We start from the raw sequence: 25,735 nt of genomic DNA on the forward strand, positions 1-25,735 counted from the left end.
TTCCTTGCCATTGCCCTCTGCTCATGTAGCTACGTGGGAGGCCACAGACCCAGCAAGATCATGCGCTTTGTGGACAAGATAGCCAAGTCCAAGTACTTCCAGAAAGCCACAGAGACAGAATTCATCAAGAAGAAGATGGAGGAGGTGTCTAATACACCTCTACTGCTAACCGTGGAGGTGCAGGAGTGCCGTGGGACGCTGGCTGTCAATATTCCACCTCCCCCTACAGACAGGATATGGTAGGTTTACTTCCAGGAAGAAGTACATTGAGTACTGTTGTTAATTCTAGTGTATGGAAGTCCTTCCTGAACAAGACACTGCACCCTCTGCTGTGCAAATACAGACATGACTGCAATTAACATGAACCGCTGGACTGAATACTCAAAATAGAATGATGTGGTAGTGGAATGTATTGATTACATATCTTGATCACTGATTTATAACTAATTATTAGTGTTTAAGAGATTAGTCCAGGAACTATTTTGATGAGACCAGTTTAAGAATCCAGTCTGGGATTCAACATGTATGATATCACATAATTGTGATGAAAGTTTACCATTGGTGGTCAGGTATGGTTTCCGGAGTCCGCCTCACCTGGAGCTGAAGGCACGTCCAAAACTTGGAGAGAGGGAGGTCACTCTAGTTCATGTGACCGAGTGGATTGAGAAGAAACTAGACCAGGAGTTCCAGGTATGCTGCAATTTATTAAGGTGGCAAATACATTTATTTCTTCAATTAGAAATGATGGGGCCATGGAGGCTGGAGGTTTCATTAGAAGGACTAAGGCAATGCCCTCCCCCTCTCTTTGAGAGTGAAAATGAGGGTTATAAAGTAAAAATTTGGAGGGTTATTTTATGGCTGCCAACCAAAATGTTCTTCAAAGCACTGAGGCTCTCCCGCCCTTTAAATATAGCCACAGTAATGATATGCCTAGTGCTAAATAACTGCCCTGAGGGACACCTGTAAACCTCTGCAGCAGAGTATCCCTATCAGGTGTGATACAGGCCCACATTTATCCCTGCCTGGCTTCTCTTGGGGGTGTAATTACGCACCACCCCCACCGAAATCCCTGGCCTGCTCTCCAGGATAACACACTCTTGTCTGGTGTGACTGTGGCACACATTTTCTTACTGCCTTCTTTTACTCTTTTTATTTTGATGATTTTTCTTTTAGGAACAATTCCTCTTTTACTATCGTTGAAATTGCGATGATTTTTTTTTTTTTTGTCTGCCACCTTTTATAACATTCCTATCTCCCCACAGAAAATATTTGTGATGCCAAACATGGATGACATATGGCTACCCATAATGCACTCTGCCATGGATACGCGTTCGAATGCCAACATGGTTACTGTGACAAATGATGCCTTGAAGGACCCAGAACCAGAAGAGTCTGAGGTCTCTTACATGTGATGACTGCTGTTGACGGCACACACAGATGAGACACTTCATCACCATGGCAATATGACATGAAAGTCCCATTCCCTTCCTTCCTCTTAGAAACCACAGGTGCAGCAATGGGCCGGCCCAACTCTCCTAATATTTTTACCCATATTCCAGTCCTGCTGGTGCACCCACCTGTGGCTACTCATGATGTCCACTCCGAAACAAAAAACAAAATAAAAACCCCCAGCCCAACAAAAAACAGTTTTTCTCATCATGTGCGGCTACTTGAAGCAGAGGACTGTGACTTCAAGATTGTCATCTACTCACACAGGTTTGTGTGAGATTAAAAAAAAAAAAGGGTTCCTTCTTCAATGAAGCTCGAGGGCATGTTGAGACTGTTAAACACGCGGCGATGGATCGGTTAACAGCCATCTGAATCAACTAGAACCATTATACCTGTGATGTACAGCGGCACCAAACATGAGAGTTGTACAGTGTATACATTTTGTGTGACCTTTCTAATGGAGTGCTTTATTGTTGCTTTGTTTCTTTGAGACCACTGGTGGAAAAGTGTCTGAGTGAAAGAATATTTGATGGAGTCATCTAAAATACTTACGTGTGTATGTATATATACATACATATATATGTATGTATGTATGTATGTGTGTGTTGCTGAAAGAATCTCTGAAGATATTTCACAGGGAACGTTCTCTCGCCTACCGCCCGTCCACACTGCTGCCTGTGCCTGTGCACTTAGAACCAGGTCGGTGGAAGCGTCCACGTGCAGCCGTCATACGCTGTGAACTGAAACATCGTGGAGTGGAGGAGTGCTTAAACTGACTTTAAAAGGGTCGTTTGAATTCATAGATATCTGCAAACACGGCGGCTACATATTGCCTACTAGGTCTGATGAATGTATTCATAGGAATGCAGCTCTTAACGGTGCAAGGAAAAGCTCACTCGGCTGATAATGTGCTTCTAAACATCATGCTTCAAGACCTTTTTTTCCATGTTAAGAGATGAAAAGTGACTATTTTCTGTTTTTATTGCCAAAGCACTCTGTGAGAACTGTTACATCTCGCCCCTTTTTGACCTCAAGTCCCAGAACTTTGGTCCTAAGACCTAATATTTTAACCCGCAGTCACCTGTGTGTTGACCGCTGAAGATCTGGCTAATTAGTCTTCAATACCTATAAAAACAGTGCCGACAAAAATGCCTGAAGTCATCTTAAGCATTGAGAGTGAGTAGAGCTGATACTTTGTCATCATCATCATGCCTTCTTGCTCATCCACTCCACCATGAATCCATCGCGGGGCAACAATAACAAGTCGCTTTGTGGATTTTCATCAGCAGAGAAAAAACAAAAAAAACAAAAACGCACAGTTGTAGTTTCGTTCAGGCAGGAAATTTGATGTGTAAAAATGTTCCCAGACTTAAATTTGGAATCTTGTTCCTCTCAACTTTCCTTGATCCACAGGAAAGTTCCTTTGGTCAAAAAGGGGCTTTTTTTTTGGTTAACAAAGACTAGTAATAGGTTAATTATCTGGGGGTGGGGGGATGGTGGCTAACCACAGTTTAAAATTCATGTGGCAGGAGGCTGAAACCCTGTGGTGAACAGACATCATGAGTTTAGGTGAAAACCACCGTAAACAGCCCCACTGAGGCTGTTCTTTTCATCATTTACATCCTGGATATTAGCCATATTGTTTAATGAATGCTTTTATTGTTGATTTGCTGTTCTTTCTGTACTGTACACAAGAAATAACACTTAATATCCAGGGCAACAGCAATCTGCCAAGACACCCAGTTGCTTTTAGAGGTGACTTTTAATTCCTTGTTTTATGTTCAAATTACATGTGTTGATAAAAAGTGTATGAGGCAGAAAGTGCCTTTAAAAGAATTAAACATTCCTCCATAGTGAGCCACTACATTTTGTTGCTTCGGTTTAAGAGAGAGAGAGAAAAGGGGGGACATCTTTGTGCCATTACTGTCTATTAAGACATTTGTTTTCACAGGTTTTGGTGTTGTTCATTTGCACAGTGACGAGTGTCAAACATTACTGTTGTGTTCAGTGATGTCACAGAATGTTCTTGGTTCTGATCGTTGCGATCAATAAAACCTTTTGCTTGGACAGAAATGGGAGTCTGGAAACTTCTGAAAGATAAAAAGCCAAACCTGCGCATTCCACTGTCAACATTACTGGGTTTACGAATTAGCCATTATTCCGACTGTACAGTATAATTGTTTGGATTTATACACCTACTTGCTCAGCAAACCAAATTAAAATGTTAAATACCTCTGATGTGCATCAAATGTTACTTTTGAAGTTTGTTGCTTGCTTTAAAAGAGAGACTTGGGAGGAAATACCAAGAAACCCCAGTTATGACAAGACATGGTGTGATCTTGCACCCTCCGTGGACCAGTGTGACCACAAGAAAGCCAACCAGGTTTTCAAGAGTAGTGCCTCTTTTTTTGTTTAATGTACCAAACTGCAGCGAGGGGCGATTGAATCTATTGAACACAGACTTAACTTGTAGAAAATGACTTTATGCAGAATTCAGGTCATAAACAAGTATCAGATTTGAGATTGAAAGACCAAAGAAATGCCCATAGAAAAAATTAAGTATATTTAAAAGATAACTGCCCCCTAAATTTATGCTGAAATCATTAAGTAGGCATCATCAGTGCCAACCTAAACCACTAACTTAAACACTTGATCCAAAGAAAAAATAAATAAACGAAATGCATGAACAAGCAGAAGCTTTCCAGGAGGGACTGCCAAGATAGTCTTGGCAGTCAGTTTATAAAAAGTTGACATTAGATTGAATCAGCAGGATGGACAGATGGATCCAGGAGTGGCTCGTTCACGGGCAAATTGATACCCGATTGAAAAGGTGAACGCTTTTATCTCTTCTGGCTGATCCAATCTTGCGTTTACTCTCAGAGCCTCCCCGAGTTGGAGACATCCAGCCCTCGCAGAGGTGAGGGGACGCAGCTGACGAGGAAGACTTTCGAAAGAAAATGGGGAAAGAATGAAAAAGTTATTTTCGTGTCAATATATTTTCATTCATATGGAAGTTTAATATAAGCATTATCACAACATAACAGGCTGAGTGTAAAAATACCAATAAGCAGAAAACTTAATGTAAATTGTTTACTATAGGACATAATTGGGATTCTTTGATGAAAGCCATTTGATCTAATAGGAGGGAATTTTTATTCAATAGGAATTTAAAAAAAAAAATCATTGATGTGATATTTGATGTTTTCTCATATCTGTAGAGTAAAATGTGCAGGCAGGGCTCTTCAAATCACAATATTTTGACAGCCTTTTATGATGACTTTATGATTTTAAAATCTAAATAATTATACTTAAACTGCTGTGCACTATATCCTTATTTCATTGGTATATAATAAAATGTCATTTAGGAACCAGCATCTTCACCTAGGTAGTGATTAAAAATACTTCCAATTCTTCCAGGATACCAGGCACTAATAATAATCCTTTGAGAGAGTAGTCTGCGCCGGACTGGAAACCCGTTCAGGGTGAACCCCGCCTCTCGCTCAGCGTCAGCTTGGATAGGCTCCACCCCCCAACCCTTAACGGATAAGCGGTATAGAAAATGGATGGAAGACTAGTCTCTGTGCTTACCTGACTCCAGAGATCCGTCCACCAGAACCGAAGCCTGCGTGACACATTAATTGTGTGAGTTTTGTTGTTTAAAAAACACAAATACCAACAGAGTTTTGGTGAAGTAAAGTCAGATTGAAAGTTGACTTCATCACACATCAGAAGTCTAACGCACGAAACTCATCATTCAACAACTAAAGAAAGTTGAGAAGAAGATCAATACTGATACAGTCTTACCGTCCAGTAGCCATGACAACCGGCCTTCCTTCCACGTCTACCGCCCGTCTGGCTGTCCACGTGGGTGCACACTGACCGCAAAAAGCTAGTCATGAATGGACCTGCGTTGAAAGGGACAAAAACATGATACTGTTAAGAGGAAGAAGACACCTCAAGTTTACAAATTGTCGTTGAAGAAGTCATTCATACGTTACATTTTCCTCCACGCTGCGGCCTAGTCGCGCTGATCCACCGATGTACCCATAATTCAAAATTCCGTCTTCTTCAATCAGCCAAATCTAATCATGTCCCATAATAAAAAAAATACACAATCGCCACCAGATATGACGTTTTTACGCCACATCACAACCATGTTAAACTTTAGGTTTTCGAGGCTAAATGTGAAACCTGGAAAATGCATGCTTCCAGCTGGTGCACTGCCAGAAAATATCCCCCGGATGTAGTTTATACAACATCCGGTGTCTGAAAGCGTTCTGTGATTGGCTCGCAGGGACTGAGTGTTTCCCCTCCTCCACTCCTGTGGATATCTATCCCAAAGTCCAACCCCCCACACTTTTCATTTCAGGAAGAAGAAGTAGCTTCTGCACGCCACTGCGGGCTCAACGCTTTTTATCTTTACAACGTTGGTAGACATATTTCCATACAGCCGCTTTGACTCAAAACGATGTTTTCTATTTAGTCAAGAACGGACCGGACCAGCTGTCTATCCCGGTTTGAGACCAGAAAACATGGACTGGACAGTTAGCAGTCGGGCCGTGGTGTGGTGCATTCTGGCATTAGTGTACTCACAAAAGGTAAGAGGGCTAACAGCATGAGCTAACTCAAGTTAGACAACATTAACTAGAAGTTAAACGATATATTCATCGAACATCTCTGCCTTGGCAGCGTCTGTGGTCCAGTGGAAACTGTCATCCAGTGGCGGCGTTTTTTTCTAGTCATGACATAGATAAGCTAATGTTAGCTCAAGTTTTGATATCCTTCAATAATGGACCGGTAATGAATTATCAACGTCTTTCTTTTCTAAAATATTAGCAGGTCGGACAAGTTTTGCAAAACAAGAGTTTCCAGCAAGGTTGGAAACTGCCAATAATGCAGACTCCATGTGACCATTGATGTGACATACCGCACGATGAATTCAGCAGAAACAACGCATTTTAACGATGCACTGTCTTTATATGTGCTAGTATTTCGACAGCAGGTAATTAAAATTGATACTCAGTTAATCTCAGCATTCAGTCAAAGTTAACTGCTTGTCAGTCAACATGAGACTCGAAAATAACAATCGACAAGTATTTCAGTGTTCTGCAAACAGTGATGGCTTGGAAAAACAGTTGCTTTTTTTTTCAAAGTTTGCTTGCTTTTTTTTTTTTCTGTCTCATGCATTTATTTTTAACCTTTTTTTTAAGTTGAGGCAAACATGCACAGGAACACAAAAGTACAAAAATAGACCGAAGTAGAAACTTAATGTCAGAAAGTAGCTCCATCCGTCCCTAGTTTCAGTGAGTTCTTTAATCAAGTTTCCATCGCCGTCTGTTGTTTTAATCTAAAGACAAAGCAGTAGTGAAATATTTGGCTAATAGTGATGTTTAAAATAACAGGCTGCCCGATGGTGCACGTAGAATGTGTTTTTTTTGCATCTGTGTGTATCTCTTATTTAATTTTTTGATTCCAGTTTTGTGTCACAAAACGAACTACAAAAGGAACAAATAACCTTTATTGAAATTGTCAGACCTCCATGGGACTGTCATTAGATTAACATAAATTCAATCCTAGCACTTTAAAATTCAGCTTTTACACTAAGAGATAAAGACAGTTGTCTTCACAGTTGTAGGCAGATGTCAGTTTACTCGACCAATATCGTCCGATACCGAAATATCTCTGCTAAACTGACGCGTGTCTTCGTTGAACGGTGAGAATCCTGACCCTGCAATGTGCTTTCTCTTGAGTCCACGAACTTCTAAAGGCTTCTGAGAGCAGCAGGACAGGTTCAGTATCCACCAACTGCAGTATCATATTAAGAAAGAGTTCCACACTAAAGTACAATGTGGTTATACTTGTTAAACTCATGTGGCTGACTTTTTGAAATCCTGCACAACCTGCACCACATCAGTACAAAATGAATACACAAACATCCGTTGTTCATCAACAGCCGTGGGTTGTATAAAATTTAGGTCTGCTAAAAAAACAAACAAAAAAACGAAGCTGCTTAACCTGTCGAAGCTGAGTCAGATTCCCAGAAAAAGTTGAGACAGTCATTTTTTTTATGAATTTCCGTTCACCGAAATGTTATAGAAATCACCCAAGGTCTGCTGGTAAAAAGAGTTTTTTCAAGACTCCTCTCAGCTTAAACAGGAAGTGTTGCAACATTTATGTTCCGTTAGAAAATATCTGGATAGAGATAAAACAATATCTTATTAAACTGATTCGACTTGCATGCTGTTTCCTTTAAATAATGTTGTGCTTCCACTGCAATTTATTTTTACATAGAAAATTTGACATTTTTCAAGGGAGCATCATAACGTCAACTCGGCAGTCTGCTGCTGGTCAGATTTCATCGGTACCCAACTCACAACTCCTTCTCATTGATAATGTTTGAGGGCTGATGAGTTTACACTGTACACTGGTGAGCCACTCTGGCTCGGCTCATCTTTAATGAGTCGCATTAGCTAAGAAGCAAGTTAACCACTTCAGCTAAGCTGCGGCTTAAAGAAGCTTTGTACCCCCCGGTTCCTCTCTACTCTGGTGGTGTTGAGGGGCTGATGATAGATATGCTACCTATCAATTGTGACTAAAGCACATGAGATGCGTACAAAAGAGCTAACCCTCCATTTTAGTCTGATTTTCAGAATAAAATTGTATTTCTGTTATGTGTTGTTCTTTTTATCATAGTCAATTTACACAGGCTGGTTTAGAAAGTTGTAATCTTCCGCTGTCTTATCACAACAGCAGATAGGCTCTGCTGCGACCGAGGGTGCCTGAACGAGGGCCAACACGTGACATCCTCTCCACCGTGCCAAGAGGAGCCGATAAAGATGATGTTTTCACTCCTTCACATATCTCAATCGAGAAACTCGTTGACTTTTGAGTCACGGTCTCACCGTGGCACGCAGTGGATACTTTCCTTTCTCACCTGTCCCATGGGTGTCTGGCATGAAGGGAGTCAAACATCCCCCAGGCCTTTGTCATCTTTGCACAACCCTGTGTGGGAAACCTGCTCCAACTGCTTTCAAGCAGTATTTAAAGACTGAATAGATCATCAGGTGGTTAGCAAAAAGATTACCGTGTTGGCACATGCTTGTGTAGTGAAATGAAGGTGTGTTTTTTTTTTTTTTTAAGCGTCACTTTGTTTCTTATTATGTGGATTACTTCATTCTTGAATATTAGCACGTCCTTTATCTGCAGATGTCGGTCATTTTCATTATATCAGTATTATTTTTGTTGCAGATATTAATTTCAGCCCAGTTTCAAGCCTCGTCTTTGCTCATCTATTTATGATGAGGAAAAAATGCAGTAGATGACGATTTTGGGCTTTTGGAGATAAAAGAATGAAGTATGCACATAATGTAAACATCATATTTGCTTGTTTTTGTACAGAGAAGATTAACAAAGGTAAAGTGTAAATATTGGACAAAAAATATGGTACACCCAGACTCTTTCTGTGTGTGCACCCATGTTTGGTGCCACCTACTTTTGCACAAATATCTGCACTTTTCCTGCAAGTATTACCAGACTTATGACTTCACATTTCAGGTCCTCAACGTGAGAGTATACCTGCGGTGTGTCAAACGGTCGTTTTGTCTGGTCAACACCCTGTGGCGCCTCTATAACGACACAATAACCGGCACACACTTCAAAAAGGTGCGAGGGCCTGGTTAAGAATGCGTGCGGGTTTGATTAACATGTCTGCTTGCATGACATTGCTTCTTTTTAGTCAGACTCACGACATCTATGATTCTTCGACTCGATTCAGATTCCTAAGTGAAACCTGGTTTCCCATCAGCGTCCTTTGATGTTCGTCTAGTTTGCTTGGAGTGGAAACGCTGAAATTTGGTGGGAAAAAAATCCTGCATGGAAAGCCACACATACACACACATATATACACACATGCTCATGAAGTCCCACCGTGGTCTGTTACAGTTGAAAACCTGGGCAAAAGTAGTGCACCCGCTGTGACATTTAACCAAATAAATGTTGTTTGCTTCTTTACTTTAGAGAGGGCGATCAAGTCTGTACAACCCACGCCCACACCACCCCACCTTTCTATCTTAATTGCACTATCCCAGCTTCTACGCGACGTGTTCTGGTTTAGATCTTCAGTCGGCGATTGGTCGGTGATGTAATATTTCATCATCTAGTTGACAATATTTCAGTATCTGACAAAGTGCTTGTAGTGCAGGCCTTCGTCTGAAGTGCTTGTGTGCATGGGAAAGCTGCCAATGACGGCGTGTTCCCTGTGAAGGTTGGTTGGCCGTGCAGCAGCTTGACAAGCACAGGGACCCTTCAGCTTGCTGCTAGTGATCTCATGAGCATTGCAGTTAGGAGATGCTGACTACATCTTGCTTGAGTAATGTCTGGCCTGGTTTTGCTGGGGTGGGGGGGTGGAATGAAAACCTCAGAACTTGTAAAGACTTTGGTTTCACCCAGTTCTGAAGTATTATGCAACCAGCTTACGCAAGAACTAAACATTACTATGTTACACGCAGGACAAAGGAAGAAGAGGGGGTTCTATGTTTGAGTATCATAACTCATGTTGTCAGTCACTCAGAGCAGCCAAATATTATTTATGTATTTTTATATTTATTTATATATATATCTATATCTATATAGATATAGATATAGATATATATTATCTATGTATTTTTATATTTCTATCTATCTATCTAGATCTCTAGATCTAGATATATATCTCTCTCGAACAGCTGTCCCCAATCCCCAGCACTAACTGCTGAATATCACTGTTCTTCTAAGAGGCTAACAGATGTTTGGGAAGATATTTATTTATGAAACCGAGAAGCCTCATCATGGTCACAGGGCTCTGAAAAACAGATTAGTTATGAGTATCAAGCTTGTGTGTTCGCTGCCCCAGTGGGAACAGTCACAGGTGCACAATATTGACACAAATGCTTTATAGGATGTGAGATCACAGCGGGGGCTCTTTTAAGCAAATGTGGAAGGGCTGAGTTTCACTCTGCTGCGATGCAGTGCGAAACTTTTGAAAAACAAAACAAAACTTCCCTCAGTTTGCGCCTCTTCCTTCCTCATCATCAAGTTATAAAGTTGCTTCTCTTTTTTTTGGTCTTTTTTTTTTTGACTCAAGTGCACATAAGGTGAAAATGTTCCAAAATCTCACCTCATGCAAGCTGTATTCTACACACTCATTCAGACCCAGCTCACTCTCTCTGGTGGTTTGTTTGTGGCTTAAGAGCTCGTCGGCCCCTACCTTCTCCCCAACCAGCACAAGTGGCTAAACGCTGAGATGTGTATGTTAGTAATTCTAGATGGGTAATCTGCATTATATGCAGGGGCTATTTGTGCTGCCTCCAGGGACGTGTTAAGGGGGGATTAGTCAGAGACTTTAATCAATACCATTGTGGTTCCAGCAGGAGAGTGAGGGCTCTCTCAGCTCCTTGTTTTTCTCCGACTCTTGATGGCACTATTAAAGTCCACTCTAGATATTTCATTCCTAGCAGAGAAGTTGCATTGACAAGATGTTGGTCCTTTTTGACCAAATAGCTAATTGCATATTTGCCCATTTGTCTAGTACAGGGGTGGACAACCATGTGCCATGGAGAGCCACGTGTATGCAGGTTTTCCTTCCAACCCAACACTTTAACAGGTGATTCCACAGATGACCTGTTAAAGTGTTGGGTTGGAAGGAAAACCTGCATACACGTGGCTCTCCATGGCACATGGTTGTCCACCCCTGATCAAGTATCTCGTCAAGGACCTTAAATGACTTTGGACTTTCTTCTTGATCGTCTTGTCTGATGTTCTGTAGACGTTCTGTGCTGTTTCCATGGATGCATCCTGTCCAAAATGGCGGCAGCATTGTCGTCAAATAATGCACCAGAGTTTCATGTCTCGGGCCTCCATTCTTTTAATTTCCAAAGATAAAAAGTCTCATCCAGCCACCTGCAACTCGCACCTCATCTGTGAATTGAACATAATTCGGGGGAACTTAAGCTCGAAAGCTCAAGTTGAGTTCTTGTAGGTTTCTTTACTTTGATGGAAAGTCAGACCCTTCTTCCTGCACATTATTGCCAAAACAGACCAAGCCCACGGCTCGGTTATCAGGAGCTGTGTTTCACAATTCCTTGTTGGGTGAGTGGAGCTCACATCTCCCACTGTGTTGTTAATTTGGACATAAGCCAAGTCATGTGGTGGACTGTGCTGCTGTTGTGGTTTCAGTTGTTTCCACCGCATCGGTTGGTTCTTTCATTACTCTGTCCATTCAAGTGTTGCCTTGTCTGTTTCCCCATGCGTCTGTGTAGGAGTACGTCAGCCCACTGTTCATCTGAGCAAAAGGAAACTGAAGCACTTTCCACACTCTGTTTTTTGCACACTCTGCCTTGCCGGGTGTGACGGCCGGTCGTGTGGAACATACACACGTGCGCTGCTCGTTTTTGTTTACCTTCCACCATGTTGCTGCCTTCTGCTCCGGTCCCTCAAACACTCTGATAGCTCATTCAGCAGTTGCCTAGTCAGCTTTCCTCTAGTTTGTACTTCTACTGTCTTCATAACATATTAGAATTAGAATGTGGCATAATTCCAAAGCGGCAGTTACCACGTGCGCTACAGCAGCGAACAGTCACTGTCTCGCATGCGACTCTGCTAGGGATTCTGTTAATGTTTTGGTAATTGTTGGAATGCACAGCATATTAACTTGTTGTTTTGATAATGCACATCATGTGCTGTGGAGATCTTGATCTTTTTTTTTTCCCCTTTTCCATCTCTTCAGGGGTTTTGCAGCGCCACCACTGTTTCCCTCCCTGAAAGCCTGCTCTTTGTGTCCACCCTGGATGGAAACCTGCATGCCGTTAACAAGAAATCAGGCTCAATCAAATGGACGCTGAAAGAAGGTAAGAGGAGAAGAGCTGCCTCAAAGGCAACTGTCTATGGTTTGTCTGCCCTCCCCTCTCAAGTGCAGTTTCTTCTTCAGGTTACATTTGTCAAAGAAGTAGTGCCTTTGTGTGCTGCTACAAGGAAAACTATAATATCCCACTTTTTCTTTTTAAACCGCGGTGAGGTGTGTTTGACTTTTTCAAGTGTCAGAATTGATTCCCTCCACTGACTTGACCCTGAGTTCTACATTTCATGGTTATCCATCCCCTTTGTTGACCATTCTTAAAGGCACTCTCAGTGAATAGAATGAATGAAAAATGTGGCCACACAACCTAAATGGAAGCCACAAAGTTGTCCAGCTGTAAGAGAGAGAGCAAGCTAAATCGGTTTAAATTTAATTTACTTTAATTTACATTCTAATGTTGTCTGTTTGCTTACACAAGAAATGGCAAGTCGAGCAAGTGAGAACACACTAAAATCTGTGTATGCCGGTAAATGATTGTTCTTCTGCATTGTTATTATTGGTATTTATCAGTGATTAGAAACAGTTTCCAACTGTACTTGAGTAAACGCTGCGAGCTGTTCTGTTAAGCATGGAGACGGGCTAATTATTAACTGAGAGAGGGGCAAATATAGCCTGTAATCAAGGTCAGAGTGGGCAAGGGTGAGCAACTTTGCTGTAGTTTCTATGTTAATGTGGGCACACCACCATCCACCGGGGAACCATATAAGATGCACTGAAGGGTTGCTGGAAGTCCTGTTAGACATTTGTCAGGGTTAAATTCTCACAGCTGTCCTGAAACCTGAAGTAGTAAAAGAACAAGTAAAGTTGCCTTCGCGGGCCTGAACGTGCTGGATATGTTTGCCTCGACTACATTAAGAGTCATGAGGCAGACTGAGGCTGTTTCCTCCGCATCGTCTGTTTTTCTGGGAACGCTATTGAATATAAATGTGACCAGTTGTGTGCCAGGCTTTCTACACGCCTGTTGTTGTGTTCAAGTCAGGCAAACATAAACCCACATGATGAGTGGGAGGCAGAACTCTTCCCTTGACCGAGATGGCTCGCCTCAGCCTACATGCATGTCCTCTCACTGTTTGCTTGGAATACATGTTTGTATTTCAGCTAACAAATCCCAGCATCCCTCTGTTCAACCTAGAAACCCATTGTTTTCTCTCCCCACCAAATTACATTTATTTACTGAATACTGCCACTTGTTGAGCAGCACAACAGTTATTGACTGCCCACTGGTAATCCTGCCCCCACGCCCATCCCTAGTTATTGTTGACCTCCTCAGGCACCTCACACCTCAATGAGATCAGCACCATCTGTTCCACACCCTGTGTGTTCACACTGTAGGGAGGTTTGTGTTTGTGTTGCAGCAAAGGAGATTTTAGCTTCTCGTGTGTCTCACAGACGGGTTGAATTGAATCGAATTTTAATGTTCTTCATTGTTGTTGATTAGCTGAGTAAGACCTTACCATCATGAATCACGGCACACTTCTATCCATGCAGCACTCCGCATAATGGACTGGAAATTGCAAATGAGCTGAAAATGCAACTTGCTGTGTGCTGCGTGCATCGTCTCTACATCGTTGTCTAGTGATACTAATGTGCACCCAAACATCGGTTTTCAAAGCTGCGGGTGGTTTCATGTTTTCCGCCATGACAGTGTAACTTCAGACGGCCATAGTACCGGGTGCACGGAGGTGACGGGAGGCAAGTACCCGTGGCAACAGAAAAACCTCCTCAATTTTATTTTAAGCTTACTTGAGGTGTTGTTGTTTTTTTTCATTGTTGTTCTTTTTTCAGAAAAGAATAAAGGCAGGTTGTGGAACCCCCCCTTTGCAAATACCTTCTTCTTCTCCTGTTTGTTACAGCTACGTAAAATGTGGCCGCCATCTTAAGACTGGATTACACCACCCACTCTTTTTGAAGAATCAAAAAAACAGTTTATGGAAAAGTTCGACATTAGATTTCCTTTCTCGCACCATTTCATCGGTTTCCTAAAAATTTGCCCAACAGTTAATTTGCAAAGTTTGTAATTGATCACATACGATATGTCAAGCAAATTCTCCATCTTTTTAAAAGTTGATTAGTCAATTATTGTTCTCTGGTGATTAGAAGCTGATAGCCACCGAGAGGTTGGCACAAATCATTTTATACTTTTAGAAAATATAGGCAGTGTTGTAAAACACAGTACATGATATTGGTAGTAAATCTTCTTAAGTGTGCATAGTTAGAATTCCATGAATATTTCTGAAAACAAGCTGAATAGCCAGTGTGATTTTTCTTTCAGGCACGTATCTCCAAAATGAAAATTCTTCTACGGGGGTAAAATTTAAATCTTAGAATGTGCCTTCTAGCGATTGTAGATATTCAGTCTCTCCTCAGCATGGGCTTGCTTTTTACAGTATATGATTAAGTGTAAGCTCATTAATTAACTCCCTTTGTCTCCGTAGCGGTTGCTGATATGAATCCATCATACGGAGCTGGTTGCAGATTTGACTGTTTGTCTTTCGTGTTTGCTATCGCGCGGGAATCCCTTTTCCATTTGGACTTTGTGTTAGGTGCAGTTGAATGTCACGGATGTTCATGTAGTTTCTTGCTCAACAAGTACCAGCCACACTTTCCATCGTTGGCAAATATTCTTGTCAGTCTTGAATAGCAATTTTTCTTTTCTTTCTCTCTCTTTCTCTCTCTCTCTCTCTATCATCTATATCTCTATCTCTATCCGTCTCTCACTCTCTCCTCACAGATCCAGTTCTTCAGGTCCCCACACATGTGGCAGAGTACGTATCTTTATGTACACTATGTATCTGTTGTATTGCCTGCGACCAAAGACTGAACAGTCGGGGTAACCGCTGCCACACAAACCATTTGCTTTTACCATCTCTGTCGTTTTTTTGCTTTGTTTTATTAATTGGGGCTTTGTGTGATGACTGCACATCTCCTCTCCTCCGTCGTCCAGGCCGGCCTTCCTGCCTGACCCCAATGATGGCAGCCTGTATTCTCTGGGGGGAAAGAACAACGAAGGCCTCACAGTAAGAGGAATTCTCTCCTTTTTTTTTCTTCTTCTTTTTTTATAACTTGTCAGTTCCTTTTTCTACAGAATATTACCTGATCTCACCAAGGGCGCTATTAGAAGTGCAGCGTTGCGCCTTCATATCATAATGTCTGTTCCTTCTGCCCAAACAGAAATTACCATTCACTATTCCTGAGCTGGTCCAAGCCTCTCCCTGTCGCAGCTCTGATGGAATCCTCTACATGGGTAAGGCTGGTCACCAACAGGAAATCAAGCATCCTTTTTTTAATGGAAAACTGCCTTGACAAAACATTTACGTCTTTAGCTTGGGAGCACGGCCCCACCGTGCCCACAGCTTTGACTTTTGAACCCTTTGACCCGGTTAAAAGGGGGGATCCTTATCCATAATCCATGGTCTCTTCCTCTCGATCAGCTGGTGTCGCCTGACTTCTGCTCTGCTCAGCCAGCAGCTGTAGTTTCTGCCCTTCTCAACTTACAAGTCAACAGACTTCTGTTAATCTACCATAATGACTATGTCAGGGTTTTGGGACATTTTCCTCCTTGTTTGTCATTGTCAGTGTCGCTGTGTTTTTTTTAATCTAATGTAAGCCGCTTTTGGTGTAAAGACAGTCAAATAAAGTAAAGAGACCAATTTTTTTTTTTTGTTAAAATCTTTTAATATTTTCCCCGTTAAAGATTCGAAGTAGTCTCAAGTCTTAATAATCCTCCTTATTGTATTATTGTCACTCCCTGTATTCACAAAATGGGTAAGAAGAGGACATGGGTTGGTCTTTTCATGATCCAGGAGCAACGTCCATCATGAGAGCTGATTTCTTTTTCTGTTTTGTAACTCGTTCGTTGTTGGGCTTGAGCACCATGCGCCTTTTTTGGCAGTTTGCTTGAAATCACAGATTTCCAAGTAGACAGAATTGCAGTGACTACTATGGTTATGATCAGCAAATATAGTATAGAACATATAGAATAAGGTGAAGTACAGGTACGTCAGGTGTTTTTTTTTTCTTTTATTTATTTATAAATGATTAGATCAACCTGAAACTGAGTCAGAGCTTGTGTTGTAAATCATTTGGTCTGTGTTTGTGAAGGCAAGAAGCAGGACTTGTGGTATGTGGTGGACCTGCTAACTGGTGAGAAACAACAGACATTGACTTCCTCCTTCGCCGACATGCTGTGTCCTTCCTCATCTCTGCTCTACTTTGGACGCACAGGTAAATAGAAAAAACTGACTTCTGTGACATTCTAGTTCTGTGACACGTTATGTTTTTAATCTGTAGCACTCTGAGATTTGTTCAGACATGTTTATTATTATTATTATTATTATTAGATGAGGGATGAGCTCTGGATTAAGGCAACATGGAGGGAAATGAATCCGGGTGTCACAATTCACCAAGTCCTTGATTTGATCCAACTTTTGATCAGCCAAAACATTAAAACCATCAACAGGTAATTCTCATGAGGGACATTCATGTCATGACTCAGTACCTGCCAGTAGTTTCAAAGTTTTGGCTGATCAGTTTACAACAAATAACATGCGCTCTAAGGCCATAGAGTCAAATTCAGATCATTTTTTTAACAACATAAATGTAACACTATGAACTGAATATGAGCTGCATGTCGGTCATCAGAGAAGCTTTGTCAGGACGATTTTGACCTGCAGGCTGCTCCTCCGTGACCAAGTGGGAGGGGATGGGGGTGGGGGGAACAATTCATTCACTACAAATGTTGTCGAGAGTTTTCTGTAATGTCCCGGGGGGGGGGGGGGCGTCTGTGGATGATGAAGCCCCATGAGAGCTCTGTGTCAATTGACGGCTATGTCACCCAGCAGCATATACGTGGGCTTACGTTTCACTCCTCTATTCTAGAAGTTGCATAGAAATTCAACACTGCTTTGCATTTCCACCCAGAAATGGAAATTCAGCACTTCGTTTTCCAAGCCTGCTTTTGTACATATTACAAATAAAAAAGTCAAGCAGCACAAATGCTGTTTTTTTTTCCCCCTGTGTGAGTAATGTCTTTTTCTGTTCATCAACCTGATAGAGTATACCATCACTATGTATGACACCAAAAGTAGAGAGCTGCGCTGGAATGCCACTTATTCTGACTACGCCTCCACCCTTCCTGATGATGACACCAAATACAGTAAGACTCCTGCCTGCTGTGGTTCTGTTACACATTTAGCAATCTGACAGCAAATGCTAATCAACCCCCACCCCCCCCCCCCCCCCCAGAGATGTCTCACTTCGTGTCCAACGGCGATGGACTTGTGGTGACAGTGGACAGTGACTCCGGCGATGTTCAGTGGGTCCAAAATTATAATTCTCCAGTGGTGGCCATGTACATCTGGCAGCGCGAAGGCCTCCGCAAGGTTCCTCACACTAACGTAGCCGTAGAGACGCTGCGTTATCTCACTTTCATGTCTGGAGAGGTTGGCCGCATCACCCAGTGGAAGTACCCGTTTCCGAAGGAGAAGAAGCCCAAGAACAAGTTGATGTAAGCAGACGGAGGAGTGCTGACAGGACTGGTTGTCAGACACACGCACTCTTTTGTTATTTTTATGTATCTTGTTCACACCTGCTCCTGCTCAAAACCTGACTTTCAGTGGTCTATTTAAGGAGCTGATTTAAGATTCATTCAGAATCTGAACGTACACTGAACGCTATTGCAGTTGCAACACTTAAATTTAGTCCTATTTTTCACACGTTTTTTTTTTAATCTTCTTTCAGGGCCACTTTGTATGTGGGTAAATACTCCACCAGTCTGTATGCTTCTCCCTCCCTGGTGCATGATGGAGTCACTGTGGTGGTGAGTCGCAGCTGTGTTTTTTTTGTCGTCCCCCCCCCCCCCCCCCCCTTTTAACCAGGCATGAAAACAAGGTTTACTCCTCAAGCATCTGAAATTTCCCATGACCTCCCCAACAATTTAACTTCTCTTCTTCTTTTCTTTTTCTTTGCATTTGAATCTTTATGATCTTGTGAGACGCGTCTTACGTGATGTGTCTGAACTATTTATGTGCTTATTTGTAGCCTCGTGGTCACACTTTCCCCATGCTGGAGGGTCCTGACAGCCAGGAGGCTGATGAGGATAAAGAGTGCGTCATCACACCGAGCACCAGCGTCAAGTTCAACACTGCCCTCCGAGAACGAAACCGCATCAACTTCATGAGGAACTCCCTGCTCTTCATAGGTACATCAGTGTAGAGATTAATCACAGATTAATATCCCATCTATTTGATCTGTTCTGGTTTATAAACATTTTTAGCTGATACAGTGATGATGAATGCTCCAGGAACAGGTATGAAAAAGGAAAATTCGTGTTTATAACTTCTCTCTCCATTCCAGGCCATCACGAAACACCCCCTGACGCTCACACTAAGATCCTGGAGAAGTTTCCTGACAGTTTACAAGGAAACATCATCTCACCTCCCCCTGACAAAAAAGTGGATGAGGTCCGTGCCCATCAGTTTGTGCTGCATGATGTGTTTGTCACACCGAGCAAAGCGTTTTCTCATCCTCAGCTCTTCTACTCATTTTGTAGAATGGGAACGACAGCGGCATGGATGATGGCCCCCCACCTCCTGTGCCTGGAACATCCATCCAAGAACCCGGGCTCAGTGGTCGCATCATGCGTCCAGAGGCCCCTGTGGACTCCATGCTAAAAGACATGGCCACCATCATCTTCTCCACCTTCCTCCTGGCTGGATGGGTGGCTTTTATAATTACATACCCCAAGGCAAGTTAAACAGCACCATCTAGTGGACAATAGAATACCTGCCTCTACCTAATTTGTACACTAACTCCTATAAGAGCACTGTTGTTTCCAGGTCATTCCAGTAGAAGTTTACTCCCGATTCAGTTAACAAAGACCAAATTTGCGTAGCACAGACAAGCAGCAGACTGACATCAACCCTGGTGTGTGACAACTCTCCAATGTTTACATTTCAAGTGAAGGATTATAGAGAAAACGAGAGACAACATAAACTTTAAACTGTTGTCTGTGCTGGACAGCTGCAGCCACAGCTGGATACTGTGTCGACTCATTCCTGCCCGTCCAGCTCTGCCTGTGCTCCTTCGTCACGGCTCTGCTTCGTGTTTGGTTATATTCTCATTAAAAATGGAAAAATGACAGAGAAACAAGGTGGTGTCTTTTTGGGAACCTTTTATTTATATCATAGCTTTTGGGTGGCAGTAATACATGTAGTCTGGATGTAGCGCTAAACCGGAGCTTGGCCATACCCTAAAAGCTGTGTTGTCGCTTTTGCTGATTCTATTGCACAGTGACAAACTACTGGATGGAACAAAAACAACTGCCCACAACTTGACAAACAGTGGTGTGTTAAAAGCCATTATTTCCTCTGTCACTGCAGAGTGTTCACAAGCAGCAGCAGCTGCAGCATCAAGAGTTCCAGAGACAGATGGAGGAGAGGTTGGAGCTGCTGCAGCGACAGCAGCCTTTCGCCCCTGCAGATGTGGGCCTTGGTCTGATCCCGGACAGCGACTACATGGAGGTGGCACGCGCTCGCTCCGAGTGCTCAGACCACAGCAGCCCTAATGTGACACCCCGAGCTTCGAACCACTCCAACCTGTCTGTGTCAGAGCTTGGCAGCTCTGCCAATGAGCATGAGGATGGAGGTAAAGACATGCACGCTCATCGTTTGTCGTTGTTCAATAGTTAACTGTAGTTTAACCATTTGAAACAATGTTTCTTATTAGAGGAGGACTCCAACATTGTTAGAGTGGGCAACATAACCTTCCATCCCAAACAGGTCTTGGGTCACGGTGCTGAAGGCACTATTGTCTACAAGTAAGTCTGAACAGTTGATCAACAGTCAGCAATGAACATAGTCAAATTATTGGTAAAATGTACTGTATAATCCTGTATTTCCATTGTTCCTCCACTAGGGGTCAGTTTGATAACCGTTCTGTGGCAGTGAAGAGAATTCTGCCTGAGTGCTTCAGCTTTGCAGACCAGGAGGTTCAGCTGCTGAGGGAGTCAGACGAGCACCCAAATGTCATTCGATACTTCTGCACTGAGAGGGACCGTCAGTTCCAGTACATAGCAATCGAGCTGTGTGCTGCCTCGTTGCAGGAGGTACTGCAAGGACACTTGGTTATAATTTATTTCATACTTGGGTGGGTGGAGAAATGATTTTAGTCAAATATTCAGTTTTCAATACCAGCTAATAATGTGATAATAATGTCCTTTTACAATATTGGTGCAAATCTTATAATGATGGTCCAAATCTACCAATAATTTCATTCTTAACACAGTGTTTCGCTCAAAGTCATCCAGTGTGAAGTGAATCAGCCTGCTGTAGCGATTGGATCCCGCTGACTACTGTCTCTTGTCTCTCTAGTATGTGGAGAAGAAGGATTTTGACCGTCATGGACTGGAGCCGGTTATGCTGCTCCAGCAGACCATGTCAGGCCTGGCCCACCTGCACTCTCTCAACATAGGTAGCGAGAGCCGTTTTCATGCTCTCATTATCACTTCTGTTTTTTTCCTTCATTTTCTCCTCACCTCTAAATCTCTAAATTCTGCTTCTAGTTCACAGAGATCTGAAGCCCCACAACATCCTGGTGTCCATGCCCAACGCCCACGGTCGGGTGCGGGCCATGATCTCCGACTTCGGCCTGTGTAAGAAGTTGGCCGTGGGCCGCCATAGCTTCAGTAGAAGGTCCGGTGTGCCTGGCACAGAAGGCTGGATTGCCCCGGAGGTTCTGAGTGAGGATTGCAAAGACAACCCGGTGAGTTAGGGGTGTAGCATAACTCCATAATCATACCATAATTCCTCTCATACTGGGCTGGCCAGGACCTTAATTTGTCTCAGCTCCAGGGCGTTTTAACTTATCTGAGGAATGAAAGGAGATGAAGAGTTTGAGGAGCTCACTGTGTCACCTCAGCATACCTGTGATGATAATGCTCCTGATCTGATAGCAACCGGCTAACTACAATCTAACTAATAGACTGCCCCTGGTGTGTATATAGGTATAGCATGTTTTATGATTTGCCTCTCTCTGACTTTCCTCTGTCCTTCTCTTCTTCTCGTCATTTTCAGACCTGCACTGTTGACATCTTCTCCGCTGGGTGTGTGTTCTACTACGTTGTGTCTCAGGGCAACCATCCTTTTGGCAAATCACTGCAGCGGCAAGCCAACATCCTGCTGGGAACATACAGCCTTGACTATTTTCAAATGGAGAAACATGGTGAGAACTAAACTTCTTGGTTTATGTTAATTAATTTTTTTTTTTTTGAAGTTTCATTTGTCAATGGCAAAATTTTGTAATTTGATGAAACAAAAGAAAGATTCATAGGCAAACAACCTAGTGCGTTGCAGCGGTGATACATTGTTGTACGCCAACCAGGAAGCTGGCATCATCATAGGTTCCCTTGGCCAGAAGCAAGGGAGATTTTACTCTAATTTTCTTATTATTGCAAGAAAATAAGTGCTGTGACTGCCAACATTTTGAGATTTTACTTTTTTTTGTGCTAAATAGTAGTTTTGGAAGGTTTTTGGTTTTTGAAGCATAAATGTAATCATTAGCATAACAAAGCTAATGTTATGCTATGGACAAACTACACCACAGATGACGGCAAGCTTCACTCTACTTCTGTGTTTGGCGTGATGCCACTTGATGTCCACGACAAACTCTGTAGTCTTGTTTAGCGGCATATTAGCAAGCGACATTTTTTGAGATGCATCAAAGCTTTGAAATTCACAATTACTGTCTCTACTGCTGTGTTTGATGCTGTAAAACAACACATTAAAATGTCTTTTCTTCTCAATTCATTTGCATTTCTCTGAGAACCCACTGACTTTGAAACGGGAAAAGCGACCGTTCAACTTATTTCTGGGATGTAGGACTGATTCCTACGCCACATTTACTGACAGTGCACGTCTTCTGTTCGTATCCTTGTGTCTACCAGAGGACATTGTAGCCAGAGATCTAATCGAGCAAATGTTGAGCATGGAGCCTCAAAGTAGGCCCTCAGCAGAGTGTGTTCTCAAACACCCGTTCTTCTGGAGCCTGGAGAAGGAACTGCAGTTCTTTCAGGTTGGTTCCTTTCCTTTTTTTTCTCATGAAATATATCAATATATCATTCATCTCACGCTTCTCCTGCCAAACACACCTGATTCCTACTACCCACATCACGCAGCAGCAGCTTGTACTCTCTTCATATCAGGCCCAAAATCCAGCCAATAATCTGGCTGTTTGTTCCCCATTTAAGAGAACAGAAAATGAAGAGTTGCTGAAGGATTGCTTGTAGGATGTATGATGATCACACATGAATGTATCTGTTGCTCTGCTAAATTTCCTGGCCGTCAGCAGTCGTAGATGTAACCGTTAGACTTGAGGCTGCCCGGCTTATTCATCAAGATCCACCAGTGGTGTTTTTGTGGCTGCTTGTTTGCAGGACGTGAGCGACAGAATAGAGAAGGAACCACTGGATGGACCGATTGTGAGACAGCTGGAGAGAGGTGGGAGGGCCGTTGTCAAGGGAGACTGGAGGGAGCATATCACAGTTCCCCTGCAGACCGGTATGTCAAACACACAAACCCTGTGGAGACACTGGTGGTCAAATTGCTGCTGTGCCAAATCTGTCTTGCGTTGCTTTAAACTTCTGCTGTTGCTTTACTGAAGTTCGCAACACATCCAGTCATGCTAAATAATTGCATGATGTCCAGGCATTTTGGGACCTTTTTGGGCAGTTTCCAAAATTATTTCACGCAGAAAATTGAAAGAATAAACTGGGGGGGAAAAAAACGCTCCCAGAAACGCTCAAAACTCAGAAAGGTAATCTACTCCTCTCCTCAACCAAAAAACTAATCAGAATACTGCAAAAACCTTCTCTGAGCTCTCACTCCTCCACTCCGCTCTGCTTCTGTCTGTTGTTGATTTAAATAACCTGTATCTGGTTGGAACGCGCAGCTTCTCTGCTTTCAGGAAATGATGGAAATCTTTTCAGTGGCGCAAGCTCTCATGGTATTATGGTAATTTGAAAAAGGCTTGTGAAATGCCGGCACTGAGGACAGCTTCAGTGTAGAAAGGTTAAGTGTGTGCAGCGTCACGCCAACATTTGCACTGAGCAGTTATGACATCTACAGCTCTGTAAAGGTTTTTGTCTGATATGTGTTTCAGATCTGAGGAAATTCCGCTCCTACAAGGGCGGGTCAGTCAGAGATCTCCTTCGTGCGATGAGAAACAAGGTAGGGGTGTGTTCTCCTGGCTGTGGACTGTCTGGTGTGCAGTGAGTCGTCAAACTTACAGTCGACGTTGTCTCAACAGAAGCACCATTACCGGGAGCTGCCTGCAGACGTCCAGGAGACTTTAGGCTCCATCCCTGATGACTTTGTCTCCTATTTCACCTCCCGTTTCCCCCACCTGCTCATGCACACGTACCGGGGAATGCGGACCTGCGCACCTGAGAGGCCTTTCCTGCCTTACTACTCTTCTGCCATACACATTACAAAAGCAGATGCCACACACACACACCCTGAGCCACAAAGACAAAAAAATGAGCCATGCACTCAACACTTGCCGACCAACACATCACCAACTTCCTCACAACCCCAGGAAGACACACATTCGTCACAGTCAAGGCAGGTGTCAAACACACCTGCTGAACCAGTGCCCCCCACATCACCAGACCAGCCTGCACCGTCTCACTCACCAGTTCTGACCGAGCGAATGGTGACGCCATTGCCCTGCACACAGACTGACCTGCACTGTCAAACTCTGGCCTCAGAATCCCCAACAGTTCCTCTCAGCCAGCCTGAGACGCTTCTTCCGCTCCCTCCTACACTGGACTGCGAGCCGGTGTGAAGTGGACCCAGCGCAACGGGCAAGTGGACACCGCATGGGACTCAGTTGCTGTGCTGCGTGCTAGTGGGGATCAGGCCTGCAGTGCCTGGGATCCACCGGCAGGAATAGCTGCTGCTACTCCCTGAACCAAGTGCCTTCTGCTCACCTGGGGAACCACGTTCCGCAGCAGAACCGTCCACAAGTCTCTTTGAAAGAGGTCCGATTAACCAGCAGGGTGGTTTTGGACTTCATCTTGTAGCTCGACTGAGCATGGAGATATTTTTTTTTTATTATTAATATTATTTTTATTATTTTATTCCTATGTGTCCAAAAATAGTGTTTGTCAAAAATCTGGCCTCTATTGTGGGGTGTGTGTGTGTGTGTGTGTGTGTGTGTGTGTGTGTGTGTGTATTTGGGTAGTCTTATGATGCAATGTTGTATTTCCTCCGGTTCACTGCACAGATAGTGTATATATATTTTTGTATAGACGGATGCAGGATTTGGAACATTGATGTTAAATCATTTAACGTGGCCAAGGTGCCTTTTTTCTTTCTTTTTCTTAAAGAAAAGAAATCACTGTGCAGTATGGGTGCAGATGTTTAATACTGACTATGCTACATTTGCTTGATTCAAGTTAATGCTGCTAGATCGCTTCTCTCTTTTGTCAATCAAGACTATCGTGCCGACCTGGTGTGAGTGGACTGTTCCAAAGGGTGTTCAGGTTTGACACTGTAACACTGTAAGTAATTTTAATCATGTGATGATGTAGTCCGATATGTTTATTGGTCAGGCTGCCGAGCGCTCACGCATATATGAACTCTTGGAGGGTGTCAAAGTGAAGTTAATGACTTGCACATTAAATTCTATTTTTTTATACTAAAGCTTTTGTTTTTCATTGAAGGTTTTTCTGCCCGGTCGAGAAACCTCATTCGCAACTCAAAGTTCTATGACCGAGACATTAAAATAAGCTGTACTTTAAAAAACAGGCGAGACAGGATTGTGCCCAATTCCAAACTCCACCCCCTGAGACTCGCTGGATAAAAGCTCCAAGGTGCTTTGGCCACTTCACCTCAGAAAGAGGAAGAAGCCATCAACACGGTTAAGACAAGCTTGTTTGGCTGCATTTTTCTTTTCGCAGATTAGTTTTGTCCCTTTATCGGCACAACATCCACTGTAAATTGAAGGCTGTTTTACAGACGTTGCGTGTGATCAAGTCAAGTGCATTCGGGGAGAAATTAATGTATTCCACTCACCACACATTCCACAAATTACTAGATGAATAACTTTCATGACCGTGGCTAACATTTAACACAGAATATAGATCTAGCTCAATACACACAATCAGACGACACACCAAGCACTCGGCTGGTAAAGACATAGACCACGGATCTTTCTTTTAGCGTCATATGGAACTACCCGTGCCAGGGTGTGGTGGTACTATTCAGGCTGCTATAGTGACAGAAGTTTGTGGTTGGACTGATCTGATTCTCTTGTTTGGATCACGTTGACGCCCAGTTGGTGACACCTGCTTTGGCTCGTTTGTATGGACTTCATAACAGCAGGGTGGGACTATGGGGC

The 25,735-nt window shown here is 43.0% G+C and overlaps 2 protein-coding genes and 1 long non-coding RNA gene across 7 annotated transcripts in view; 2 read left to right on the top strand and 1 right to left on the bottom strand.

Annotated features, from left to right (window-relative positions):
* Window positions 1–1,750, top strand: part of tex2 (testis expressed 2) — a 52,745-nt gene extending 50,995 nt beyond the window's left edge. For all 5 annotated transcript variants that reach the window (XM_086185991.1, XM_086185989.1, XM_086185988.1 and 2 more), the window contains 3 exons: window positions 30–239; window positions 570–690; window positions 1,263–1,750. In XM_086185991.1, the coding sequence (XP_086042117.1) occupies window positions 30–239; window positions 570–690; window positions 1,263–1,412 (481 nt within the window). In that variant the 3' untranslated portion in view covers window positions 1,413–1,750. The remainder of the gene's footprint in view (window positions 1–29; window positions 240–569; window positions 691–1,262) is intronic.
* Window positions 1,751–3,080: 1,330 nt separating this feature from the next.
* LOC147245150 (uncharacterized) lies at window positions 3,081–5,692 on the bottom strand. Its single transcript, XR_015110208.1, has 4 exons — window positions 5,448–5,692; window positions 5,254–5,354; window positions 5,038–5,071; window positions 3,081–4,393 (listed from the first exon to the last, which is right to left on the bottom strand). It is a non-coding gene; the product is annotated as an uncharacterized LOC147245150 (long non-coding RNA).
* A 97-nt stretch (window positions 5,693–5,789) lies between these two features.
* Window positions 5,790–25,037, top strand: ern1 (endoplasmic reticulum to nucleus signaling 1). Its single transcript, XM_086185993.1, has 22 exons — window positions 5,790–6,047; window positions 12,212–12,332; window positions 15,072–15,105; window positions 15,285–15,357; window positions 15,512–15,584; window positions 16,442–16,564; window positions 17,394–17,495; window positions 17,585–17,846; window positions 18,080–18,158; window positions 18,380–18,539; window positions 18,695–18,801; window positions 18,891–19,085; window positions 19,720–19,984; window positions 20,066–20,156; window positions 20,255–20,444; window positions 20,710–20,809; window positions 20,901–21,100; window positions 21,412–21,559; window positions 22,281–22,408; window positions 22,770–22,893; window positions 23,495–23,562; window positions 23,642–25,037. The coding sequence occupies exons 1-22, from the start codon at window positions 5,982–5,984 to the stop codon at window positions 24,176–24,178; spliced, it is 3,246 nt and encodes a 1,081-aa protein (XP_086042119.1). The 5' UTR covers window positions 5,790–5,981; the 3' UTR covers window positions 24,179–25,037.
* The last annotated feature ends 698 nt before the right edge of the window (window positions 25,038–25,735 follow it).

Source organism: Aulostomus chinensis, chromosome 18, assembly GCF_037954235.1.
Source record: "Aulostomus chinensis isolate RoL2024-O1b breed Wild chromosome 18, RoL_Achi_v1.0, whole genome shotgun sequence".
Lineage (NCBI taxonomy): Eukaryota > Metazoa > Chordata > Actinopteri > Syngnathiformes > Aulostomidae > Aulostomus > Aulostomus chinensis.